This window comes from Diadema antillarum, unplaced genomic scaffold (assembly GCF_040938485.1).
Source record: "Diadema antillarum isolate AM-2024a unplaced genomic scaffold, OU_Dant_1.0 seq00000903_RagTag, whole genome shotgun sequence".
Lineage (NCBI taxonomy): Eukaryota > Metazoa > Echinodermata > Echinoidea > Diadematoida > Diadematidae > Diadema > Diadema antillarum.
This window is the reverse complement of record NW_027271762.1, coordinates 476,502-499,318: the sequence shown is the minus strand read 5'-3', so window position 1 is coordinate 499,318 and position 22,817 is coordinate 476,502. Positions and strand designations below refer to the sequence as shown.

At 38.0% G+C, this 22,817-nt stretch overlaps 1 protein-coding gene across 1 annotated transcript in view; it reads right to left on the bottom strand.

Annotated features, from left to right (window-relative positions):
• The window catches only part of LOC139741098 (C2 domain-containing protein 2-like), a 95,102-nt gene that overhangs the window by 11,646 nt on the left and 60,639 nt on the right, over positions 1–22,817 (bottom strand). The window contains exons 7-16 of the mRNA XM_071651687.1: positions 22,590–22,737; positions 21,621–21,679; positions 19,877–20,004; positions 18,989–19,163; positions 16,544–16,699; positions 14,869–14,904; positions 11,737–11,924; positions 7,902–7,962; positions 5,738–5,953; positions 4,730–4,912 (exon numbers count right to left, since the gene is read on the bottom strand). Coding sequence (XP_071507788.1) covers positions 4,730–4,912; positions 5,738–5,953; positions 7,902–7,962; positions 11,737–11,924; positions 14,869–14,904; positions 16,544–16,699; positions 18,989–19,163; positions 19,877–20,004; positions 21,621–21,679; positions 22,590–22,737 — 1,350 coding nt within the window. The remainder of the gene's footprint in view (positions 1–4,729; positions 4,913–5,737; positions 5,954–7,901; positions 7,963–11,736; positions 11,925–14,868; positions 14,905–16,543; positions 16,700–18,988; positions 19,164–19,876; positions 20,005–21,620; positions 21,680–22,589; positions 22,738–22,817) is intronic.

Below are 22,817 nucleotides of genomic sequence, written 5' to 3'. Positions count from 1 at the left end.
TCCACAAGCGTACCATACCAGAAGTTAGCATGAGAAGAATGCATGTAAGAGTAACCCACGCTGCATCATAATAAAGAGACTTGATTCTCTCCATTTGGGACGCCTTCATGTAGCGTAAGCGTGCACAAAAAATGATCCTTCGGCTACAAAACAGGTGACCCTCTGGCTCCTGTCAAAAAAATAACTCTTGAGATATCTCCACAGAGCACAGGAACACTCCTAATCTGGGTGTGGTACAGTAAGGTACAGTGCAATACAGGCACTCTAACATGGCCATAAATGATTGGACCTCATCGTGGATGCAAGGCCCGTGTGCAGTCAGGCGAAGCACCGCGCTACGTCCAACCGCAGCGTGAGGGTGAACTTCCGGTGGGGGGATGAGTGAGGGCGGGGCATGGGGTCAGCAGAATGAGCGTGACGTCACATGGACAGCGGTCTGTCAGGCCTTTCGGTCCTGTCATGTGGCCGAAGGTGAACAGCGCCCTCTGCCCTTTCTATAGTGTACACAGTGCATATTTGTTTTATAAGTTTTTGTTTCACAGCACAGGTGTCAAACAAACATTGTGATGCAACGGCAAATTCAAATATACATTGGCCACAAGAACACACACACAATTTGCATTTGTAGTAACCACGGTGATTACAAATTTGTTTTGTGCCCCCAATGAAGTATGTTTATATGTTGTGGATGTATGTAAGCATTCAAGAAGGTGTTGTCACAAGTATTGCAAGGAGTAGTATTTCAAAACATGTCACAATGTCAAGTAGACATAGATGTATAAATGTTCCAATAGAAAATGGTTTCAATGTTGTATTTGGACCCAGATCAAAGTGTAATATATAGAGAGCAAAACATTCAGAAAAATGAAAATACACACACACACACAAAAAAAAAAACAAGATCCAGAGAATAGAAAACATTTTCATTGACATACAAAACAGGTAGATATTTTGGTTTTATGAATACATGTATAGTTTTGTTGTGTTGTAAGTAAATGATCATAAAGCACGGAAAAAGATGAGAAAAATTTGAAGAAAGAAATAATGTAACAAGTGTCATGGGAAGAGAATTAGTGTTCAATAAATAGCAAAGTGTGATCCGTTTGTAAGTAATTGAAGAGTTTGAGTACATGCATGTTAGGTTAATTGTGGGTTGTTGGCAGGTTCCATGGAGATGACCACATGGTTATCGTTTGCATTAAAAAAATGAAAATGATGAAGAATTAAATAAATGACAGACAGCAATGAATGTTGATGAGACGGAGAGTGGTCATTGGTCAAAATGTAGGAGTGACATGACAGGGTTGACAAACGAGGGAGAAAGAGAGAGAGGGAGAGAGAGGGAGAGAGAGGGAGAGAGACAAACAAAGAAATATCACAACCTTACCATATGTATGACAGAAAAACAACCAAAAAAAGGTTACATTCCATGCAGCCTACAATGTGTGTGAGTGGGCACTGACACACAAGCACAAAATACCAACACACAATTCCGCATAATATGTGACCCACCACAACAAAAGGATCCGGAAGTCGCTGAGGGCTGAGCCAAGAAAATCGAATTTGAAGCCAGGTCATCAAAATCAATCAAAGCCATTGAATTTCTGTTTTTCACATAATTTTGAAGTCTGATGTTTCCTCTGTCATCTGCCGAAATTTCGAATTGTGTCCAGAAATGTGTCCGAAAATGTGGATTAAGCATCGCAGATAGACTCCCTCCCCCCCCCCCCCCCCCCCCCCCCCCTTCAGCAACGAAGGAGTGATCTTACTGGTCAGTGTGTGGCATCCTGGTATACTGATCGACCGTCTGTAGGCCACTGGCACTATCGAAGCTTGAAGGAACATCGCGGAGGTTGCTAAGAGCATACCTTCTTTTGTCAAGTGGTGAAAGCTGTGTTACAGTGTACCTCAACTTTTGTAATACCACGACTGCGTTAGAAGAAAAACTTTGAAGGTGGTTTTCTCAAAATGCTGATTTCCTAGCCCACTCAACATGCTTTCATACAAGCATCAATATTTCCGCAACCGAGTACTTTTATGAGTCATGTTGAATGCAGAAGAGTGTTAAAAGAGAACAGTGTCGTGTCATTTTCAGAAAATTGACGTCCCCCGACTTTCGGATCCTTTTGTTGTAGCAGGTCACATATGTATGTACTTGCATTAATTCATACCATTCAATTCAAAAAGGATTCTTTTGGTATCATGTCAAGTTGATGATTGGCAATTTCATACTTTATGAACTTTGCAGCCACAGTGTAAAAAAAGTAAGCTATGCTCTATGCCTGCATGCATACAGTCATGTCTGTCCTATGTTTTAACTACTGTATACGCCATATATTTCGCGAGTCTAAATTTTCACAAATCCGGAATTCCTAACAATTTTGCGAGTGGTTAAATTTGCGATCGTGGAGTCCTGCACTGTACGTCACATCCACATTGGGATCCGATTCAAAATTTTCGCGTGTCTTTAATTTCGCGAATCGCACCCAACTCGCAAAATTCACAAAAATAAGAACCTCGCGAAATATTCAGCGTATACTGTGAGTCATCAGAATTGACATTCTTTTGCTAAAAGTCACATCAAGATGGTAGACTTACAACTATGCAGGCATTGAGACTATGCTCATTACATGTAATGTGACTACCAGAGGGGAAATTCACACCACATTAAAGTTGATATTTGATGAATAGAATCAAATCTAACAGATAGGACAGTGATACTTTCTGAGAAGTCTTACAAAGGATAAGAATGTTCACAAGGAATTCTTAAGTTTTGCACATTTTTATAAAACAGTAATAACGGTCACAAACACATTTCCAAACAAGCGGTAGCAATGATATGACTGCCTTGCAACTCTCCTTATTTGAACACCAGAATTAGGAAAACTGTTGGAAAAAAAAAAATGTCGATAATCTAGCAACTATAACCTCCCCCTCACAAGACAAAGACAAACAGTAAATCTGAATGGATTGAACTAATTTCCCTTTAATAAAAGAAAAAATTGATAAAATAATTTGGGCAAGATCATGGAAGACTTATAGGTGATGACATCATTACCTAATTGTATGAAAGAGTGTGACTGAAAACAACATCAAGGTTTTGTGAACAGAAAGTGAAACTTAGAAAATTCTCAAACACTTTTCATTTTACTTTAATAGAGTCATCACTTCATCTGTACATGTACATGTTTGATTCTACTCTATCAAAGTCAGCCTAAACATGGTGAGTGGTGTTTCCCTTTAAGCACAAAGACTTTCTAATTGGCTATTTTCAGCTCCCTACACTCCTAACAAATATCAATTCTGTGTGCCTGCTTCCCCATGATGTCTGAGAACTGGGCCTTCACAAACCTCTTAAGAGTGAAGGTTTTGTCTACACTAACTAATGTGATGCTTTGACGGATGCTTTCTGCAATTTTGGTTTCGTAACACTTACAACTTGTCAGCAATTAGTTACCCACAAACTAGTTGTACCTTCTGGGGTACTGCTAAGATGCTGGATTTCTAAAGTGATGGACAACTGAGTGCGACACCAGTTCAGCATGGGAAACAAGCATTTTAGAGTTTCTCTAGACTAATGCTACAACTGTGCATACACAAGAAAATAAGGCTGTTGTTGACAATAATATATGCATCTTCTTTTGCCAAGTCATGCATGGTTAATGTGTACTTTTTGGTGAAACTTTTCTATGAAGACAAAGTTTTGAGCAGCCCTGTATCACAGCACTCATGTCTAAATTGTAGATGTCTCAGCACCTACACGTACTATCATGCGAATATGTGTAACTATTGGGCAAATAGAAAAGAAGAAAAAAGATAACTTTTGTACTGTAGATGAAAACAAAAAAAAATAGAGGCACGCATCAATTGAGGAGTGAATCTATCCTTGGTAGTTCCATGGGGTCAGAGGAAAATCACTCCCATATTCCCAGGGCAAATATAGCTCACTAACCCCTATTTTCCTGGAACCAGTTGTGCCATGTACATGTACAAATTGTACAATGTATGCACATGACTGTACAGTGTACCTCTGAGGAGACAATAGGTTAATCTGTCTATGGCCTTTTGAGGTGGAGAGCTTTAAGACGGTTAAAGGGGGAAGTCCACCCTTACAATAAAATTTATATAAATAGAATCCCAAGAATGAGAGGAACAGGACGAATGAAAGTTTTACACAATTCTGATTCAAAATTTGAAAGCGGATGATATTTTGAAGGCATGACCACTCAAGCAGGAATTGACGACTCCATGATGTAGCGCATGAGCTCACCATTCACTTTGTCTGTGTATTGAATCCGATAAATTCTCTCATTTTTTTGTTGTTGTTATTGATGGCAGAATATTTTGTTCCATCCAAGGGTTGTATCGAATATTATCTATGATGATTGTCTCAATGGTGCAAGGACGAAAGGAAATTCACTTGATAGGAAAACTGATTTCAGAGCACAGAGCAAATACACTGTAGGAGTGAGCTTGCATGTGATATCACAAAATTGTCAATTTGTGCTTACAAAATCACAACTCAAACATTCATAACTTTCTTAATTTGTATGAGAATTTGTTCAAAATTTCACTTTCCTCTTCATTTTTTTTTTTTTTGCTTCTATTCACACAAATCAATTTTCGGTATGGACTTCCCCTTTAACATCGTCTCGCATGCCTAGCCCTACCTAGGCCTAGGAGTCGATGAGGGAAAGGGGGGGGGGGGGGTACGGTGCGACGTACTCACCGGTACTGGCTGATCTTGGTTGCCTGTCAGGCACTGTTAATGTCTGCCTAGTAGAGGCCACGGGTACCCCCTTGGCTGGCTTGGGATGCCCGATGTTCCCCTGGGAGCTATACTGACGGTCTTTGCTCTTCTGCCTCTTCAGGAAACCAAATATTTTCCTCTTACTTCTCCTCGGTGATGAGTCTAACCCAAATTGAATATAGTCAAAGCATACATAAAAGATGTATGAAGCCTATAACTTAAGACAGACTTTTCTCTCTCCTGGAACTCCAAACAAATTGATAAATGGTAAATTTATTTTCACATCATTTGACAAGAGGGAGGACCTGGGCCCCATTTCATAAAAGATGTTGGGATGGCAACTCTTGCTGGAATGGCAACTTCCCATAGCAACAGCCAATCAGGAAGCTGGATTCTTGTCGTTACCATAGCAATTGCCATTCCAGCGAGAGTTGCTATCATATCAACTTTTTATGAAATGGGGCCCTGGTACATTGTTAATCACAAGTGCAGATTTATTTTCAGCAATTTTAAAGTGAAGTTTAACAGATGATGACGAAAGTTGTGATCACGATAATTATGGCAAAACTCCTTACACCCTTTCCCCTGTCCTTCTAAGTCTCTTCCTGTTATTCCTTCTACACTTTATATACTGCCTCACATGTGTTTATTTGTTTGTCAGTGTGTGTCTCTGTTCCTCTCTGTTTTTTAAGGCAATCTGCCATAATTCTATTAGTTCAGTAATTACGCTGTAGTTATTGCTCCCAAGGAGACTGCAAACTACAAGCCCTGCTTTTCAGCTTTACTGTCAATTTCCCACAATATTGATTCAGTAAGATCAGAAAGGTCACAGTGTTCATTGTCAGTTTACGGTATTTACCTTTGTTACACATAATGTACTAATAACCATGTACAACCAAATGATATCTAAAATTACCTACAACAAACCACAACTTTTCTGACAATGTATGAACCCATTCATGTGTACACTTGACTCCTCAGACACACCTGCACTCGTGCTTTCACCCTTCTCAGGGGTGGGAACTTCCAGGGTGTTGGCCTTCTGGTCCCGCCTCAGGGTCCCTGAGGTGTCGTGGCTCTTTGCTGCCTGCCTCGCCCGGTCCAAGTCAGACTCATCGAGACTCACGCTTCTTGTCGCCTTCTCCTTCTTACTCCGCCGGCGGAAGAGCTTGAAGCCACGCCGACTACGGTTGGGAGAGGCATCTGATGAGAAACAGAGAAATATTCAAAGCAAACAAACAAATAGGTATGAGAAGTCAGCACTGGTAAAAAGCGAAGAGCAAGAGTACAGTTCAAAATGGACAGTAACCTAATGTCCCTGTTAAAATACTCAACTATTCCTTGCCAGAATGAAAAACTAGTGGAAAAACAGTGCAATATGAGAGCTCTTCCTTGACACTTTATGAGTCCAAGCACCAATCTGAACTTGCCAAGCTTTTTATTCGCATCAGAATGTAATCCATCAAAACTTAACCTACATTGTAGTTGCAAATCAGCCACGCCCACTCAGGTGGAGTAATTTACCTCAGTCTAACCGACAGGACAGCCATAGGCTGCGTTTATCATCTTTCCCCTGTTTAAACGGCTTTCAAAAGCCGTTTCCAAAGCCCTTTAGAAACGGCTTCCAAAATAGTTGCGTTTATCAACTCTTCGCGAACACGATAACTGGCCTGTCACTGCACAGCTGCATTGCGCAATTCGACCCGAGGAGAAGAGGTCATATAAGGCGTGCATTGTTTGTAACTGCAGTATAATACTACGAAGCCGTTTCAAAACAGCTTTGCGTTTAGCAACTTCAAAAGGCTTTTACAAACAGGTTTCTGAAAATCTGTTTAGGATATCTGTTTGGAAAGCCACAAATTTGCGGCTTTTGAAAAGGCTTTCCGAAAGGGCTTTCAAAACAGCTTTGCGTTTATCAACTCTTAAAAATTCCTTGAAAGCTGTTTGGAAAACCTGTTTCTGCCGAGAAAAAGAGTTGATAAACGCACCCATAGTGACAGAAGAATGATTAGAAGGATAAAAGTCACTGAAAATCAGTTTCCAGACATCTGTGCCAATCGGCAAAGAAAACACACCAGCCTACCATTTACCTGCCAATCTGTGAACAAAGCACAGTATGGCTTTATTACCACATTGAACGCTTTGTTTGCTTGTTTTTTGTTTGTTTGCTTTATTGTATGAGCATGTTTGCTCCGGTAAGGAAATCACAGTGCTTGCTCTCAATGGTGGTTAAAGGGTTAAACGGATTGTATAGTTTTGGTTGAGACCTCCAGCTACAACTTAAGGTCTCTAACATTTTTTAATGAGATACAATTTGTAATGAGAAATTTCTACGAAATATGAAAGAGCCTGTAATTCCAAGAGGGATTCAATGCTTATTTGATGAAAATTAGTTTTGAAATGGCCGAGATATTCAAAACAGAGTAATCCTGATAAAAGATGGGACCCACCTTTTATTAGGATCGCTTTGTTTTACATGTACCTTATTTTTGGATATCTCCAAGACCAATTGTCATCCTATAACACAGAATGGTATGCTCTATACTATTTCATAAGTGGTTTCTAGGTATCTCACAAAAATGTTAAAGCCCAATCTCCATCTCCACCAATACTATACCATCCCTTTATATGCAAATGCTGACCCTTTCTCTCATTAACCCATTACAGATGGACTGATTTTGCTATAAAATGCATTTCCCAAGGACACCTGCCTGAGTATACTCAGGACTAAAGGGTGTGTACAGTTTTGGTTAAGGTGAAGATTTTAATTAGCTTTTAACGTTTTGTGAGAAATTCAGAAACCATTCTATGAGATGTCAAAGAACATTCAATTCTTTAATAGGGGTATCAAAAATGTATTTGATGAAAATCGGTTTTGAAATGGCTGAGATATTCAAAAACAAGGTGAAACAAAGAGAACCTGATAAAGTTGTGGCCTGTTGCCTTTTATTATTATCACTTTTTTTTGGATATCTTAGCCATTTGAAAACCAATTTTCATCAAATAAACGTTGAATCCTTGTTAAAATTGTATGCTCTTGCATATTTCATAAGAGGTTTCTCATTTTATCTCACTTAGAAATGTTCAAAACATGAATCCCTCACCTCAACCAGTACTGTACAGTCCCTTTAAGATTAAATAGTGGCTTTACCTCTTTTAAAGCTGGTCTCTGCAGGCTCATCACTCAGAGTAGAATAGTCTGTGTTCGGTGTCTGTGGGGTTAATGTTAATACACAGATCAGTGTTAATACAGTCAAACTCTTATTAGCAATCTCTGTAAATGTGTCCTGAATACAGTAACATGGATGTTGGATGTAAATTCAATGAGACCATTCGAAGGCACAACACATACTTACTACTCATTATTTGTGACTTTATATAGAGTACACGCACATAGTTATTGCATACATGTATTATATCAAAGAAAAAACAAAGTTTCATAAAGTTAAAAATGCTCATACAAATACCTACAATGCAGCAATTCTGGACCACACAAACATAAAAAAATCAAATGACATAGTATTATGTTTTTCTGAAAATTTTAGTATGCTTTTGGTAAGTACTTTCCCAATATTCATTTAACTGAAAAACAAATTCAGAATTGTGTATCCTTCCGATCCATCCCTCTCCCTCCCCCCTCCCCATCAATCATCCCATCTATGAGAACATTACGTAAAGCAGGCTTCTCCATCTATTTAAAGTGTTTGTGGATGTCACATTTGATCGATACACTGATTGAGTTCATTGGAATATTCAGGCTTAAATGTTTATCAAACACATCATACAGACTTTTTTTTTCTTTTTACAGGGTACTAAAGACATACAAAACTCAGAGGACACGCAGACAATGATGGGTGAAACATTTTGTTGGAATGAGATCATATTTTGAAGTGTAGCAAAAGCTTGGTGATGATGACGACTATTATTTCAGTCTGTGGAAATTGATGACTGTGTACAGTGCTTCAAGCATGGAAAGTACAAATTGTACCAGAATAACTCTTCCTTTTTCATTTGAATTTAGGAGAGGAATATTAAACCACATACATGGTTTAATATCTATGTGAAATGACAAATGGCATATACATGCAATTTAATGGAAAATTAGAGTAAAGAGATAGATGTACAATATACACAATATACATTGTACATGCACACTAATACAAAGAAATACAGATAGATTGATCGAAAAAGAGATACTAGATCTATCTAGATATGTGTAGATAGATGCTTAAGATAGACAGAAAGATAAAGATGGAGATATAGTGTTCATAAAGCATGTTCTTGTTGTGTCTGTTTTTGATGGTTTGCAAATCGAATACAACCTGGGTTCATTACACCCAGTAATGTATGATGGCCAGATATCCAGCATGCCCATACAAACATACATTATAAAGAGACAAACTCACCGACCACAAAAGCACACAAACACAAAACAAAGACCAAGTCAACTGCTTAAAAACATGCATTAGACACAATGAAAAAAAAAGGGTCAAAAGACTATAAATATCTCCTAAATCTCTCCTCTGAATAGATGGAGTGAAAAATGTAATTTGAAGTTTATCAAAATGTGACTGTCATGACCAAATCATGACACAGGAAATTATGGACCCACAATGTATCATCTTTGAGACACGTAAGAAGCGCTTTGAATTGAACACATTTTCATTTTTCCCTCCGGTTCTGTAGTACGTAGCTCTGACTGGCACACAAAATGCCAGCTACCTTACTTCTTTTATAACGCCAATGGCAAAATGAACAAGAGGACTTTAAAACATCACAAGCTATGTGAATATACAAAATGAAAAAAAAATAATGACATTGTATGATTTTTTTTTTCCAAGCATGCTACACATTTACACTGTTTAATACATGAATCCTACTGTGCTAGATTGATGAATGTGACAGAAAAGCTTTCCATGAGATTTGGAAACATTCATTCGTAAACGCTTTTGCCATGATATATTTTTCTTTCTATTTTTCTCTTTTAATCATGAATACAGCGGCTCTCAAAACTTGGTTACCTTTTCAACTGGGGCAGTTCTCTCCTGAGGTTCAAACATAAGAAATATCATCACTCACCACATTCAAGAGCCTGCATTTTAGTTTGAGCTTCTGTAAAAGTGGAAGACTGAGTCTCACTTTGCTAAACTGGGCCCAAAGTCACAGAGCATTTGCAGAAGAAATATAACGGTCTTTTTTCTTTCACTCTACATAGACTTGCCACTGGAATGAGTTTTATATATGTGACCCTGCACCACAAAACAAATAAAAAAATTGCCAGACATGGATTTTTAGTTAAGGACTGATTCTAAAAGGGCAGACTCTAAGCTTTAAAATGATGTATAATACAATTCAAATGGACGCTCCCAACCTATCTAAATATTGCAAAGAAAGCGCTCACTCTGGAAAAGTGCGAAACGAGAAAAGAGGCTCTGAAGTACAGGGTTTTTCTGTCTATTCAAGCGTTTAATTTTTACCAAACCGTGCTAGCTGTGCGATGAATGGGACAAAAAACAGGATGTAAACCACTGGAGCAACAACAATGAAGGGATTATCAGATTAAATTGAAATTGAGCACACTCTATAAAAACATTCTGTCCATGATTAATGCCAACTTTCATAGAAGTAGTGTTATCCTTTCAAAATTTATGAGACTTGAAAGTGAAGAGTTTGCAAATGGTTATCAAGAAATGAAAAGAGGCCTCTAAGACATACCTGATCTCACTACTCTACAAAAAAAGGGTTGTAGAAAAACTACTTAACATGCACTTTCCCATTAATTTCATGATCCCAAACTAAAAAATAATGTAAAAGAAAAATAGCTCTTTCAGAAAATATGGAAATCTCAAAATTGACTTGGTTGACCCGTTTCACCTTTTTTGAGTCCTCACGTGAAATCAAGGGGTGCGACTTTTTGTTCGTTTTGTGGTGCACGGTCACATATTATGTATCTGAAAAGAACAGTGTACTATCGGTAGCATAAGGAGGATGATATTCCATCTTTTCTCTTACCTTACCAAAAAATTATTATCAGGCTAACATCTGTGGTAAGACAGGGAAACAATCTGGTAGGATAAGAAATAAAACAATCCCTCTTTGCAACGTTTATTGATGTGCATTCAAAACACAATATTTGTTCTTTGTAAGGCTCAGCAGGCTGACATATACCGTCATCTGAAGTACTGAATATGGGATACTCCCATAGCTTTTCAGCATCTAAACCTCCTTCAATGTATGTCTGTCCTTTCCTAACCTACCTTAACCACCTGCAACTGCCCTTGAATCTGTATGATTGCTATTATCTCTAGGTTTACATGTTCACAGTACGTAGCCTCATTCTGTACACACAGTGTACCCATGCACACGATGTCCAATTTTGTATACCTGAGCATACACTTTTGTACTTGTAGTCATGCCTGTGTTAATACTAGTACATTGTAGGTCTTGCTGGGGCAAACAAGGAAAGAATTCACTTCTGCAACAACCAAAAAAAATAATTATAATAAATAAATAATAGATAAATGGATAGAAATATATAATTGGGGAAGAGGAAGAGCACAATTTTGAAAAAGAAAAAGAAAAAAAAACATGCTTTGGCACAACTTACACCTACTCACACAAAGTCAAATACATATAGCATAGTGCATGTTTTGTGTATATTGTAGGGTTAGTCTCAAGTCTTTTCACAAAGCTATAAGAATCAGACCATGCAGTCATATACATGTAATAGAACACCAGGGTCCCATTTCATAAAAGATGTTAGGATAGCAACTCTTGCTGGGATGGCAACTTCCCATAGCAACAGCCAATCAGGAAGCTGGATTCTTGTCAATTGCCATTCCAACAAGAGTTGTTATCATATCAATTTCTTTACGAAATGGGGCGCTGAAATTTCGTGGGAGAATTCAACACACAGACCACACATGTACAATGTACTTAAGTTCAAGAGAGTTTACACCTTGTGGCATAGTGCATAACTGTTACACTTCAGTGTAAAGTGTAAAATGATACATTACCTGTGATACACCGTGTATGATGAGTGTACTCTTCTTTGTGGGTGTCTTCTGCCTGGTGTCGCTGGCTGCTTCCGACAGGTGTCTGATGGCGGTGTCGGCCACTGAGCGAGGCGCACCCTTTGGTGATGGGGGCGTGGCAGCAGCTTCCTGCCTGGTTTCTATGGCAACAACAGGTTGAGATATCTTTTATGACATCAGTCAATCAATATCGATAAGCATGCACTAACAGCACACATGAACAGAGAAATATTTTACAGAAAGCTACGTATACATGTATGTACCCCTATGTGAACTCCCCAATATGTCAACATTACAGATTACATGCTACACAGATAGAATGTATCCAGCCTGAAATTGTAACTTGTGAAATCCTGACATTCATACCGTATGTATATCAATTATTTGGGTTGGTTTTTTTTTTTCTACCATTGACATCCTAGGTACAGAGTAGAGTTACTGTATATTCAAGCAAGTAAAACAAAGGACGACGACCCTAAAATATGATAGTGAAAAGGTATGAGCATGAAATGAAAAAATGGCATGATATGAAAATGACAAAAATCAAACAAGGCAAAACTAAAATGCAGGTGAGGTGGGTGTGTTGTATTCTGTAGTGTTACATTCCAACATGAGCACATTATATTAAACCCTGTTTGCACCTGAACTACCCACACCCTAAAAAGTGTTCAACCATTCACAGCAGCTGTTCTATGCATATTAGTGTGTCTGTGTGCAAGTGCATGAAGATGTGTGTGTGTGTGTGTGTGCATGGGTACCTCTTCATGTTATTTCCCCATCAACCTACCCTACATATCTTTGTAAATACCCTATAAATCAATCAAGCCCAAGCACAGCAGTGTAAGACTTCCTACTATATACTGCTTCCATTCAATCAGTAAGAATACAGGGTGGCATAATAATAATATTAACATAAACTAATTTGAGGTGCCTATTTGCTTTGCTATCACATTTTTTCTCCATGGTTCCCTCACATAATCTTTCGGGCAACAAAACTTTGCACTCTTCAAATGCGCACTGATTTTATTCCCAGCAATGGTTCATTTCTAACATGCTGCAGATATTGGACATATACAACTTTTATGTGATCTTTAGATGTGCCAGCAATCAGAATAAGGCTTTAAATGTCATGCACAGGCAAGAAATTACATGCAAAAAAAAAAAAAAAAAAAAAAAAAAAAAAAACTGGAAGAAAAATTAGTGTTTGAATGGTTTTAAGAGAAGGCATTGTCCACAGAGAAAGTCTTACTCGCACAAAATTCATATATATTTGACACAGCCACACGGGATTGTGCCAGTCGTGCCATTAAAACTATAAAGCAGAAGTTGATTGCAAACATATCACATGATGCATAGATTAAAGTTTGAAATGAATTAAGACAGCATGTGATAGTGGAACCTGGAATGAAATCTATCCCTTCTAGAAGTAGAATGGATCAGGTTGTGGCTTGTGGTCTAGCTTGGGGCTTCCCAAGTACATATCGTACATCCTAACTTATGCTATCAAATTCGTATTGGAGCAGAACTGCCAACATCTATACTAAAGTGGAGATACATGTATTTGTGTGTTACTGTAGGCCTACATGCATCTCTATAGCCCAAACTATAATTGTACCAGGGACTTCCCCAGTAAGGGATGCTTTCATATGCTGTTTATCAGCACTTGAAGAAATATACTAGGTGACTCCCATTATAATGGCATCCTTAGAATCGGCAGTTTTCTTCTGTTACACCGGAAGGGCATTTGGCACCACAGACAATAGTAATAACAGTTTAATTTTAATTAATTAATTAATAATAATAATAATTTTTTTAATATCTTAATTTTTAATTTCTTGTGAAGAATTTTGTTATAATCATATTAATTGCTGAGAGAGTGCTCTGTAGTTTACTCTTAAGGAACATCCAGCTAAATCACGGAGACCTGTACGTCAATTCTGTGGCAGCCATTGCGTGCAAAGAATCATGGGAGGCTTTTTTTAAAATAGGTTCACTGTATCTTAGTTACACGGTTTGCATGTGGTGCTTTACCTGGAGTAATAAGGCAGGCAGTCAGTCTCACAATAGGTAAATTGTGCCAGGCACTATTAAAGACACTACTGTGCTAAGACTTGTGTGTGCAGACAATGAAATTTGGCAGCTCCAACAAACAAACAAACAAACAAACAAACAAACAAACAGACAAACAAACAAACAAACAAGGCCAGAAAGGACTAACTCGGAGTGAAAAACAGAAATTGAACATTAAATGACAAAAGGTGTTTTGTCTCAGAAATGAAAAAACAAAAAGCTGCAAGTTAGGTGTGCCATCAGTGCTTTGTGAAATCTGAATGCAAGAGCTTCAGGGAAAGTTTGAAAGCCTTTAATACAACAAGCAATTAATTTACTTCAAAGATAATATCAAAGGGGAATATTTCTGAAGTTGTTCTAACACCTAGAGCTTGTGCAAGAAGGAAAGATAACAAGTGCATGTTATGATGATGTATACACTTCGCATCAACATTGCATGCATTGAATCGTGGCTAAAGATAAGTCAAACACTTCATATTCATGGCAATCTTTACTGAAGTATAGATGTGAATTTGCAACTTCAAGAAAAAAAAATGTGTGAAGGAAATGTAGCTTGTACTATTACCCTTTAGTGCACACTATAATGTGTCTGAATTCGTTCATTTGTATTTCGTGAGAAGAGACAAACATTTAATGTAGCTTGGCTCACAGCCTTTAATGGGGATTCTTGCTAATACTTGTAGCTTGACAAAACTTTGGCCATAACTACAATTGTAGTCTCTTATTATGAGGGGGAAGAAGTAAGAAAAAAGAAGAAAAAGAAGAATACACATAGATGAAGAAGAAGAGGAAGAAGAAAAGAAGAAACAAAAAAAAAATATAAAGCACTGCTATCAATATTATCATCTTCAATTCTGAAACTCTAATTTCCCTTACATCAAGGTAATATTGCCTTTAAACATTGCACATGTACAGCTGAAAGCATACATTCAATACCTAGAGATACAGTGCACAAATACTGTGAAGACTCTGATTGTGCATCCATGCTTGACAATGGATTATACAAAAACAAACCTCTGATTATAATGCTCGGCGAAGGTGTTTGTGTAGCTTCACATTCCATCCCAGGTGAACAGAACAAAAAAAATCACATCGGAAGCATGGACGATGAATGATCATGAGGATTTGAGAATAAAGATGCCATTTTATGTACTTTTTATGCTTTATGTACATGTACAAATGTTCATACCCAAACACAGTCACAAATATGCACACACACAAAAAAAACATGATATGCGTTGAATGGATGACATTCTACAATTGTTACCATGGAAACGGAGGATGCAATTTAGATGAGGTCATGAATGATGCATGGTAGGTTTGTTAGTGAAAACAAGCAAAGCATTCAAGCGGCCTGTATGGTTGTTAGTTTCTCTTTTCAAATCAGATGAAATGAAATATATATATATATATATATATATATATATATATATATATATATATATATATATAGATATATCCATACAGCATTCTTAAGCAAACTCAACTATAAAACTTTTAGGCAATAATTGCCTTTATACAGTCTACAACATAGCTCACTAGTCCACCTGAGAAATCTCTTGATTTTCTTCTGCGTCTTATGAAATATGCGGCCCTTTGAGGGACTAGCAACTTGCACTAGCACAATCCACACAGATTTTGCAATGGGGATTTGCAAGTCTATAAAACCTAAACATTATCTGTAAAAATGTACCTCCTTCCAAAGAATTATATTTCTATACATTTACTTATCTACTTGTCTACCATCACAGATCCTATTCCTGGTGTAAAATGTATTGTACAGAATCCAATATCCCTTACTAAAAATTGTGATACCACTTGCTGCAAAATTGCAGATTGTTTTTGATTAGCAGAGAACCCCTTTTCCTTTGAGCAGTTGTGTCCACTCAATGACACCTGAAAAGTCAGATTCACTTGCCTATATCTGTAGTTTTGTCTACCTGATGACCCAGCATAATTAGATATTTGAAAATATTGGGCACACACACTTTTAAGCTTTTTATTCAAACATTTCTGATTTTATGAATACTGTAATTCAAACCCCTCATCCTCTTTGCACCATTATCAGAAATAAAAAGAGATAACCCCGCTTTGTGTGTCTGTAAGGAACATTTGAATTATTATACATGAAAGCATTTCTTTAATCATAAGGCTGATGAGATTAGGATGGCATGGTTTAGTTTGCATGTGGTGCTGATTTCCCATCATGCTTTGCTTATTCACAGCACAATAAAACAAGTTTGAATTATTTGAATTACATGTATTGTATCCTACAAATAGGAAAAAGAGAAATTAATTAGCATGGACAAGGAGGGTGAAAGTAATGGAGCGAATGAAGACCCCTCCCGTCCCCTGCCACGCCCCTTTCTGCTATACTTCTTTACTGCTGCGACTTTTAAGCCACACCCACAAACAATATGTCATCCAGAAACACCTCGTCTAGCCACTCCCCATCTATTCACACCCCCATCTAGCCACACCTCCTTTAGCCACACCCCCATCTTGCCACACCCAAAGTAGCCACACCCCTTCCCTAATACCCCCATCTAGCCACACCCCTCTATCTATACCCCATGTAGCCATACCTCCACTAGACACACCCCATCTAGCCACATCCCAACTAGCCACACCCCATCTAGCCACACCCCCAACTAACCACACCCCCTCCCTATAACGCCCCTCCCCTCACCTGATGCCACTCTTGGGCGTGGTACTTCCAGCATGGACTGGGTGCCTGTGGATTGGCGGGGCTTTTCGGCGACCATCCCCTCCGTGTCGGGGATCACTCCCGGCCACTGGGGGGTCGGGAGGGACGCGGCCGTCGTCACCACTCTCATTGGTGCATCTGTGAGAGAATTTTTGTTTCAGGTTTTTGGTTTTCTGTCCTTGTAGGTTTGTGCTTTGCTCAATGGAAGTGCAGAATTTAATTTCTAATGCGAATTCAATTATTGCCAGAAGAGCCAACCCAATAGACACAGAGTGATCTACTGCAAAGTGTATGAGATGCTGTAATACACTGATACTGTACCTGAAATTAAAGGAATAGTATCAAGTGTTCGTCTTCACATTACATGTTGAGATACACTGTAGCTCTGCGCACAGCCTGTATCTCCCTGACAGAAAGGGACTCTGCCATTCAAAGAGCTCATCTCAGGAAAAATTCTAAGTAATCTGTCTTCATGAGATCAACTATTTGGAAGAACTGACATTACTCCTTCAAATTCTTTTCATTGGAAGGTTGACCCAATTAGTACACAATTATTTTTATGTAAAAGCCATTTCAGGTCTTGTTAGATTTTAGTTTATTTGTGAGTCCTACAGTTATGGGAAGCCTATTTTAGGAAAATTGCAAGGTTTAATTAAGGGAAACAGGCAATACTGTGGTTCATACATACATTTTAGGGAAATGGGCTGTCATACAGTGATGCAGGGATTTCTGTTTACATACACGTACTTATGTATGCTTGTGTTTTGAACTTATTAACTCGAAGCAGTTTAGCAGTATTTATACAGGAGTATTGTCAGGCAAATGAGTAGAGTTTTCTGCATGCTATTGTTTATGGAGAAGCATGCACATGGGGGAATTACTGAGAGGAAAATGTAACTTTCAATGATTTTTTGTTTGTTTTGCTGGGGGGGGGGGTAATCAATCCAAGCTGTCCACATTGGTATGGACTTTTATAAATAGTTCTCCTTGATGACAGTACAACTTTACATTCTCTTCTCTGAATGGCTTACAATGGAAAGTGAATTGACAGCCTCAATGCATTCCACTCGATACTTTCATGCTATGTGGAGATGAGGTTTCATGGAAATTGACAAGGTTGCAAACCAAAACTTCCCCCTTGAACTAATCCTACATTTCTCGTCGTAACCAGCACAGACTTCTCATTTTAGTCAGAGCTACTCTCTCTCTCTCTCTCTCTCATAATTTTTCTTACATTATCAATTCCAACACTCAGTAAAGTTTCGGATCTTGATGAATCTGGTTAAGACTAGGGCGACAACATTAACTGTAATACACTTTCACCTAGACACACAGGTGCTTTTTTCTCCCCTGAGAGTTGAAACTAATCAAGTGTTGTATCTATGTTAAAGTCATGTCATGTACAGTTGTAGGGTACGAGTTAGAAAACATCAAGTACAAATGACTTCACCATGTTTATTCAATGATGTTTCATTCACAGTTTCAATTAATCCAGAAAGAAGATATCAGACATCAAATTACCAAATGTGAGAGATTTATACTTCCTTGAGCTCTGGGATACTTTTTCCTGCTGTCAGATTTTAACCACAGCCCCTAACTTTTCTCTATTTCATTCCAAATCTGGGCATTAACCCCTTCTGTGTCAGAGTCTTTGGACAGCATGCATTTATGATACAGGGGAAGTTTTCTATGCCGTTTTGGCATGTAAAGCCCGCAAATAGTTAAGTGCTCCATTCTCCTTCAGCCTCAGCCAAAGTCTGATAATCTGTGAAATATATTTTGAAAAAATCATACAATCAAATCTTTTCAAAGTTGACCACGGGATGCAAAGATCTGTACAGTCAAACAGAGCAAAGGATGTACACTTTGATGAATGCCAAACACTCTAGACTTGCAATCATGTCAACCTCTGCATGTATCTACTCCACCTGCATCCTTTTGCACAAAAAGGATTTGATTGGTTCTTTCATGTTATAAGGGTAAAATGTTACCCAAAGTCATGTCAGGATTAAGTGAAGAGTTTGGTCTTCATATGGATTCAGTGCCATTTTTGAAAATTTTAAAGTAAGTCCATCATCGGTGCAAAATAAAACCTTTCAACTGATACTTAACTTAATGCTAAACAAGACATATTCTTGAAGTTATAAACAACGATATGACATTATTTTCTTATTACTTCCTCTTTTTTTTTTTTTGCAGTTTCAATCTCAAATACACTGTATCTCAAATTGACAAGAATGGAATTAACTCATTTTACAATCAAACTCTTAAAAAGTGTTGCATGCATCAATCTGACTTTCACCTTGCAGTCAATCATCATCTTTGGATGCAAAAGGACGCAAGGGCCTCTATGACGATAACAAACATTCACAACGGCAGAATGGAATGGAAGATAAAAATGAAGGTCATGCTTACTGCCCCCTTTACCATTGACGCCTGTCCGCCGGTCTCCTTGCTTGGGCTTGGCCGTCGTCGTGGTTACCATGGTGATGACGGTGCCATCGGGCGCAATGCTGCGTGAGGTCTCCACCCGCTTGGTTGGAGAGACGGGCTGCCTGGGTTTGACCTCTGTGTTCTGCTCGGCGGACTCCATGAATAAGAACTGCAGAGGGCACCATCACACATGCTAATTACACATATTCTAATCATTCTAGCAGTTTGTTTCAACAATTCTAGCATCTACCGTACGTGTATTATTGGGCATAATGACAATTAACCTGTAAGTTTACAAAGTTAAAACGACACACACACAGTCAATACCTTCAGTCTACAAAGAACATATTTCTAATGAATACTACTAGAAATACAAATTTTATACCCATCTACAATCAGAAGCTCTTTAAATTAATAGTATACAGATTTTTGTTGCAAAAGCTGTTATTTGATAAAGTTTTATCTGAATGAATATGCAAATTCAAATATCTTCTTATTTTTGGACTACAACAAGTATCAGAGTGAATATACACAAACTCATACAAGTCACTATGTACACAGCAACGTACAAATGTTTACATTACTGAACGTGGCAACAAAATGTTAAAGTGGTGTCTTTTTGTTTTTCCTGAAAAAAGAGCATGTCAGTACATGTAGGTTCATTGTCAATTCCTTCTTTTTTAACTTATTCAAAATAAGATTATTGTATCATGATTAAAATGCTGTTATAACTCAATATACAAATGTACATTATCATGTCACATGGTCATTGATGGACAAACAAAGTTTTTGTGTTTTTCTTTTCTTTTCTCTTCCTGATATCCTTTAACTTGAACTCCATGTTTAAATCTGGAAAGAATGAAAGCAGAGACTGCACCCTACCCAGACTGTGAGGGAGCCCTTCACATTCTCCCCTTCGCTGGTGACGCCGTTCAGGGGCAGAATGTGTCTGCTGCCTCTCATGTGTTCCAGTGAGTCGACCGGGACCATCGCCTCACCAAAGAACATGTCTGCCGTGGGGGAAAATCACCAAAGAGAACTTTAGGAGTTAAGGTGAACCTTGGAATGACTATTTCAGTACATCTTCATGATTCATAATGCAGTTCACCAATCAGCGTGTTATCCTTTTTTTTTACCGATACACGAATGACCTACTCAGACCAGTGTAAATTAAAAGGGAATTATTTTCGTTATAACTCTAGTGTGTCTACCCCAACACTATTCTAAATGTGTATATTGCTGAAGACCTTATTACTCTCAGTGTGTAATTCAAACAGCTCCATATGGTTTCAAATCTCTGCAAACCATCCACATCAGAGCTCTTTCTGCACACTCTGCACAGATATCCTGTGTCCTGACATGTGTGCTATCAGCTTTACCTGGAGTTACATAGCCTCCTTCAATACAAGTAAACTAGAACACTACCTTTCCTGTTCCACTGTGGCTAATGAAACATTATACACTGTAAAATATTATTTGGCCAAAAAAAAAAAAAAACACACAATTTAAAACTCATCATTCACTCAAAAGTAAAAGGGACAAAAGTGGTATTCACTATCAAATACTGTAGAAGACCAAACTATCATCACTAATTGACTCTCTGTGACAAAGCTTTTGGTAAATGAAGCTATTTCAGTGAATAAGGGGAAATAACAGGAGAATACCTTCAAAATGGTCTAAGGAATATGCAATAAACAGGTCCACAGTGTGCTCTTTTTTCTGTTCTGCTACACCATCAAAGACTATATTAACTTATAAAAAAAGAATGCAATTAACATTTCCCATATTAAACTTATACAATCATTCTTCTGTTGTTACCTTCTTCTTTTTTTTTTGGGGGGGGGGGTAGAAAAAGGTCTGCTTACGAACAGAGGTAAAAGCATAGTTAGATATGATGTACCTTTAGAACTGACAATCACAGTGCTGTCTATGAACGTTTCTTTCTTCCTGTCTAATCTAACTTGATGGGTGACATTGATACACTAATTAACGACTTGTCATAGTATCCTTCTCTCTCTCATAATATGTCATCTCGTCTTACGTCAATGAACCTTTACCTTCATACTGACAATGCTTTACAAGTATATCAACACATGTCAATGAATGCCATGACACTGTGACTACACCAAAAAAAAAAACATTAAAAAAAATGTCTTTGCATGTCTCTTTGCTTGCTTTTTAGGATCACATGGGCTTCTGCTCAACTGTACAAGCTCCATCCTTCTCTATTTTATTTACTTCTTTTACAACCCTTCCTCTCCCTCTTTTTCTTTTGTGTTCTTGTGGAAAGAGTTGAATTTCGCTCAATGTTTCGCTCTAGGTGGCCTTAACTAATAACCAAAATTACATTATATTCTTTCAATCACCAGTGTAGATTTCCCGAACTCTTTGGAGTACAGTGGACCTATATGATTGGACACTTGATCCTGCTCTTGCTGAATAATGCACAATATAAAAATTTGACCAAAAGAAGATTGAAGAGAGATTCCTTTTCACTAATCTTAACCTGTTGAGGACAGACTGACATTGCTATAACAGCCATTTTCCATAGACACTTGCCCAAGTATACCTGGGACTCGTCTTCAGTGGGTTAAAGCCCAAATATGGTTTAAGAGAATGGTCTCACCATTATTTCCTTTGTCCCACACCTCAAAGCGAAGAGCCTTGGAGCTACCATTGAGCTGACTGTATTAAAGAGACCAGGGAAAGGTTGTGATTAGATCAATATCATGTCAGTATTAAACATCCTACATCTGCAAGAGTGTGTTGTGAGCTGATTGATATATGAAGACTGTGTCACATTGGCATATCCTGGCAGAATTGTTCACCGAATGTGCAAACTCTGAGAATTACTTAATAAACTTAATCATGATCACACACAGGATGATAACTCTGTTAGAAACCTTCAAATAAAACCTTGTCAAAATCACACATTACGACATACAGGAAAAGTAACTTGTCGAAAATAAATGCCATCAATGAATCATACTTTTAAATCATCATACGAGTTCCAGATATGAAGTACTTTTCTATATGGTTGTCTGTTATCACATACATGTAGATTTTACAGGAGTACTGTATACGCCATATATTTTGCGAGTCTAAATTTTCGCGAATCAGGAATTCCCTACAATTTCGCGAGTGGTTAAATTCGCAATCGTGGAGTCCTGTACTGAACAGAGAAATGTACGTGCATACATCACATCCACATCAGGATCAGAGTCAATATTTTTGCATGTCTTTAATTATGCGAATAGCTGCACCTGACTCGGGAAATTTGCATAGATAAAAACCTTGCAAGATATTTGGCATGTACAGTATTCTGAAACTCTTTTAAAGGGAAAGATATCCAATTAAGAGAGCTGATCAAGATCATAGATTGCACAATCTTAGCATACAAAGAAGATCACTATGAAACTAAGAATTGAGATTGTCCGCACAGGCATAGGATATCATTCTTTCTTATTATCATAATTCTCATCATTATCATAATCATTACACTCTTTGTCATCACTTTATCAATCAGTAGAAGGGAAAACAAAACATGAGCTAAAAAAACAAACAAATCACAGCAAATGTCACCATGACAACGTACAATAAGAAGTGTTCATCCCAGAAGGGGTTGGTGGTGTTGACGATGGTGTTTGTCTTGTAGCGTTGCGGTGGTTGATCCAACATCGCGATGCAGTATGGGTCGCTGCTGCTGCCCCCGCTCCTGACCAACAAACCGTTGGCCTTGATGACTGCCAGAAATAATAGGAGAATGATCACATTTAAAGGGATGGTATAGTATTGGTGGAGATGAGGATTAGGCTTTTAACTT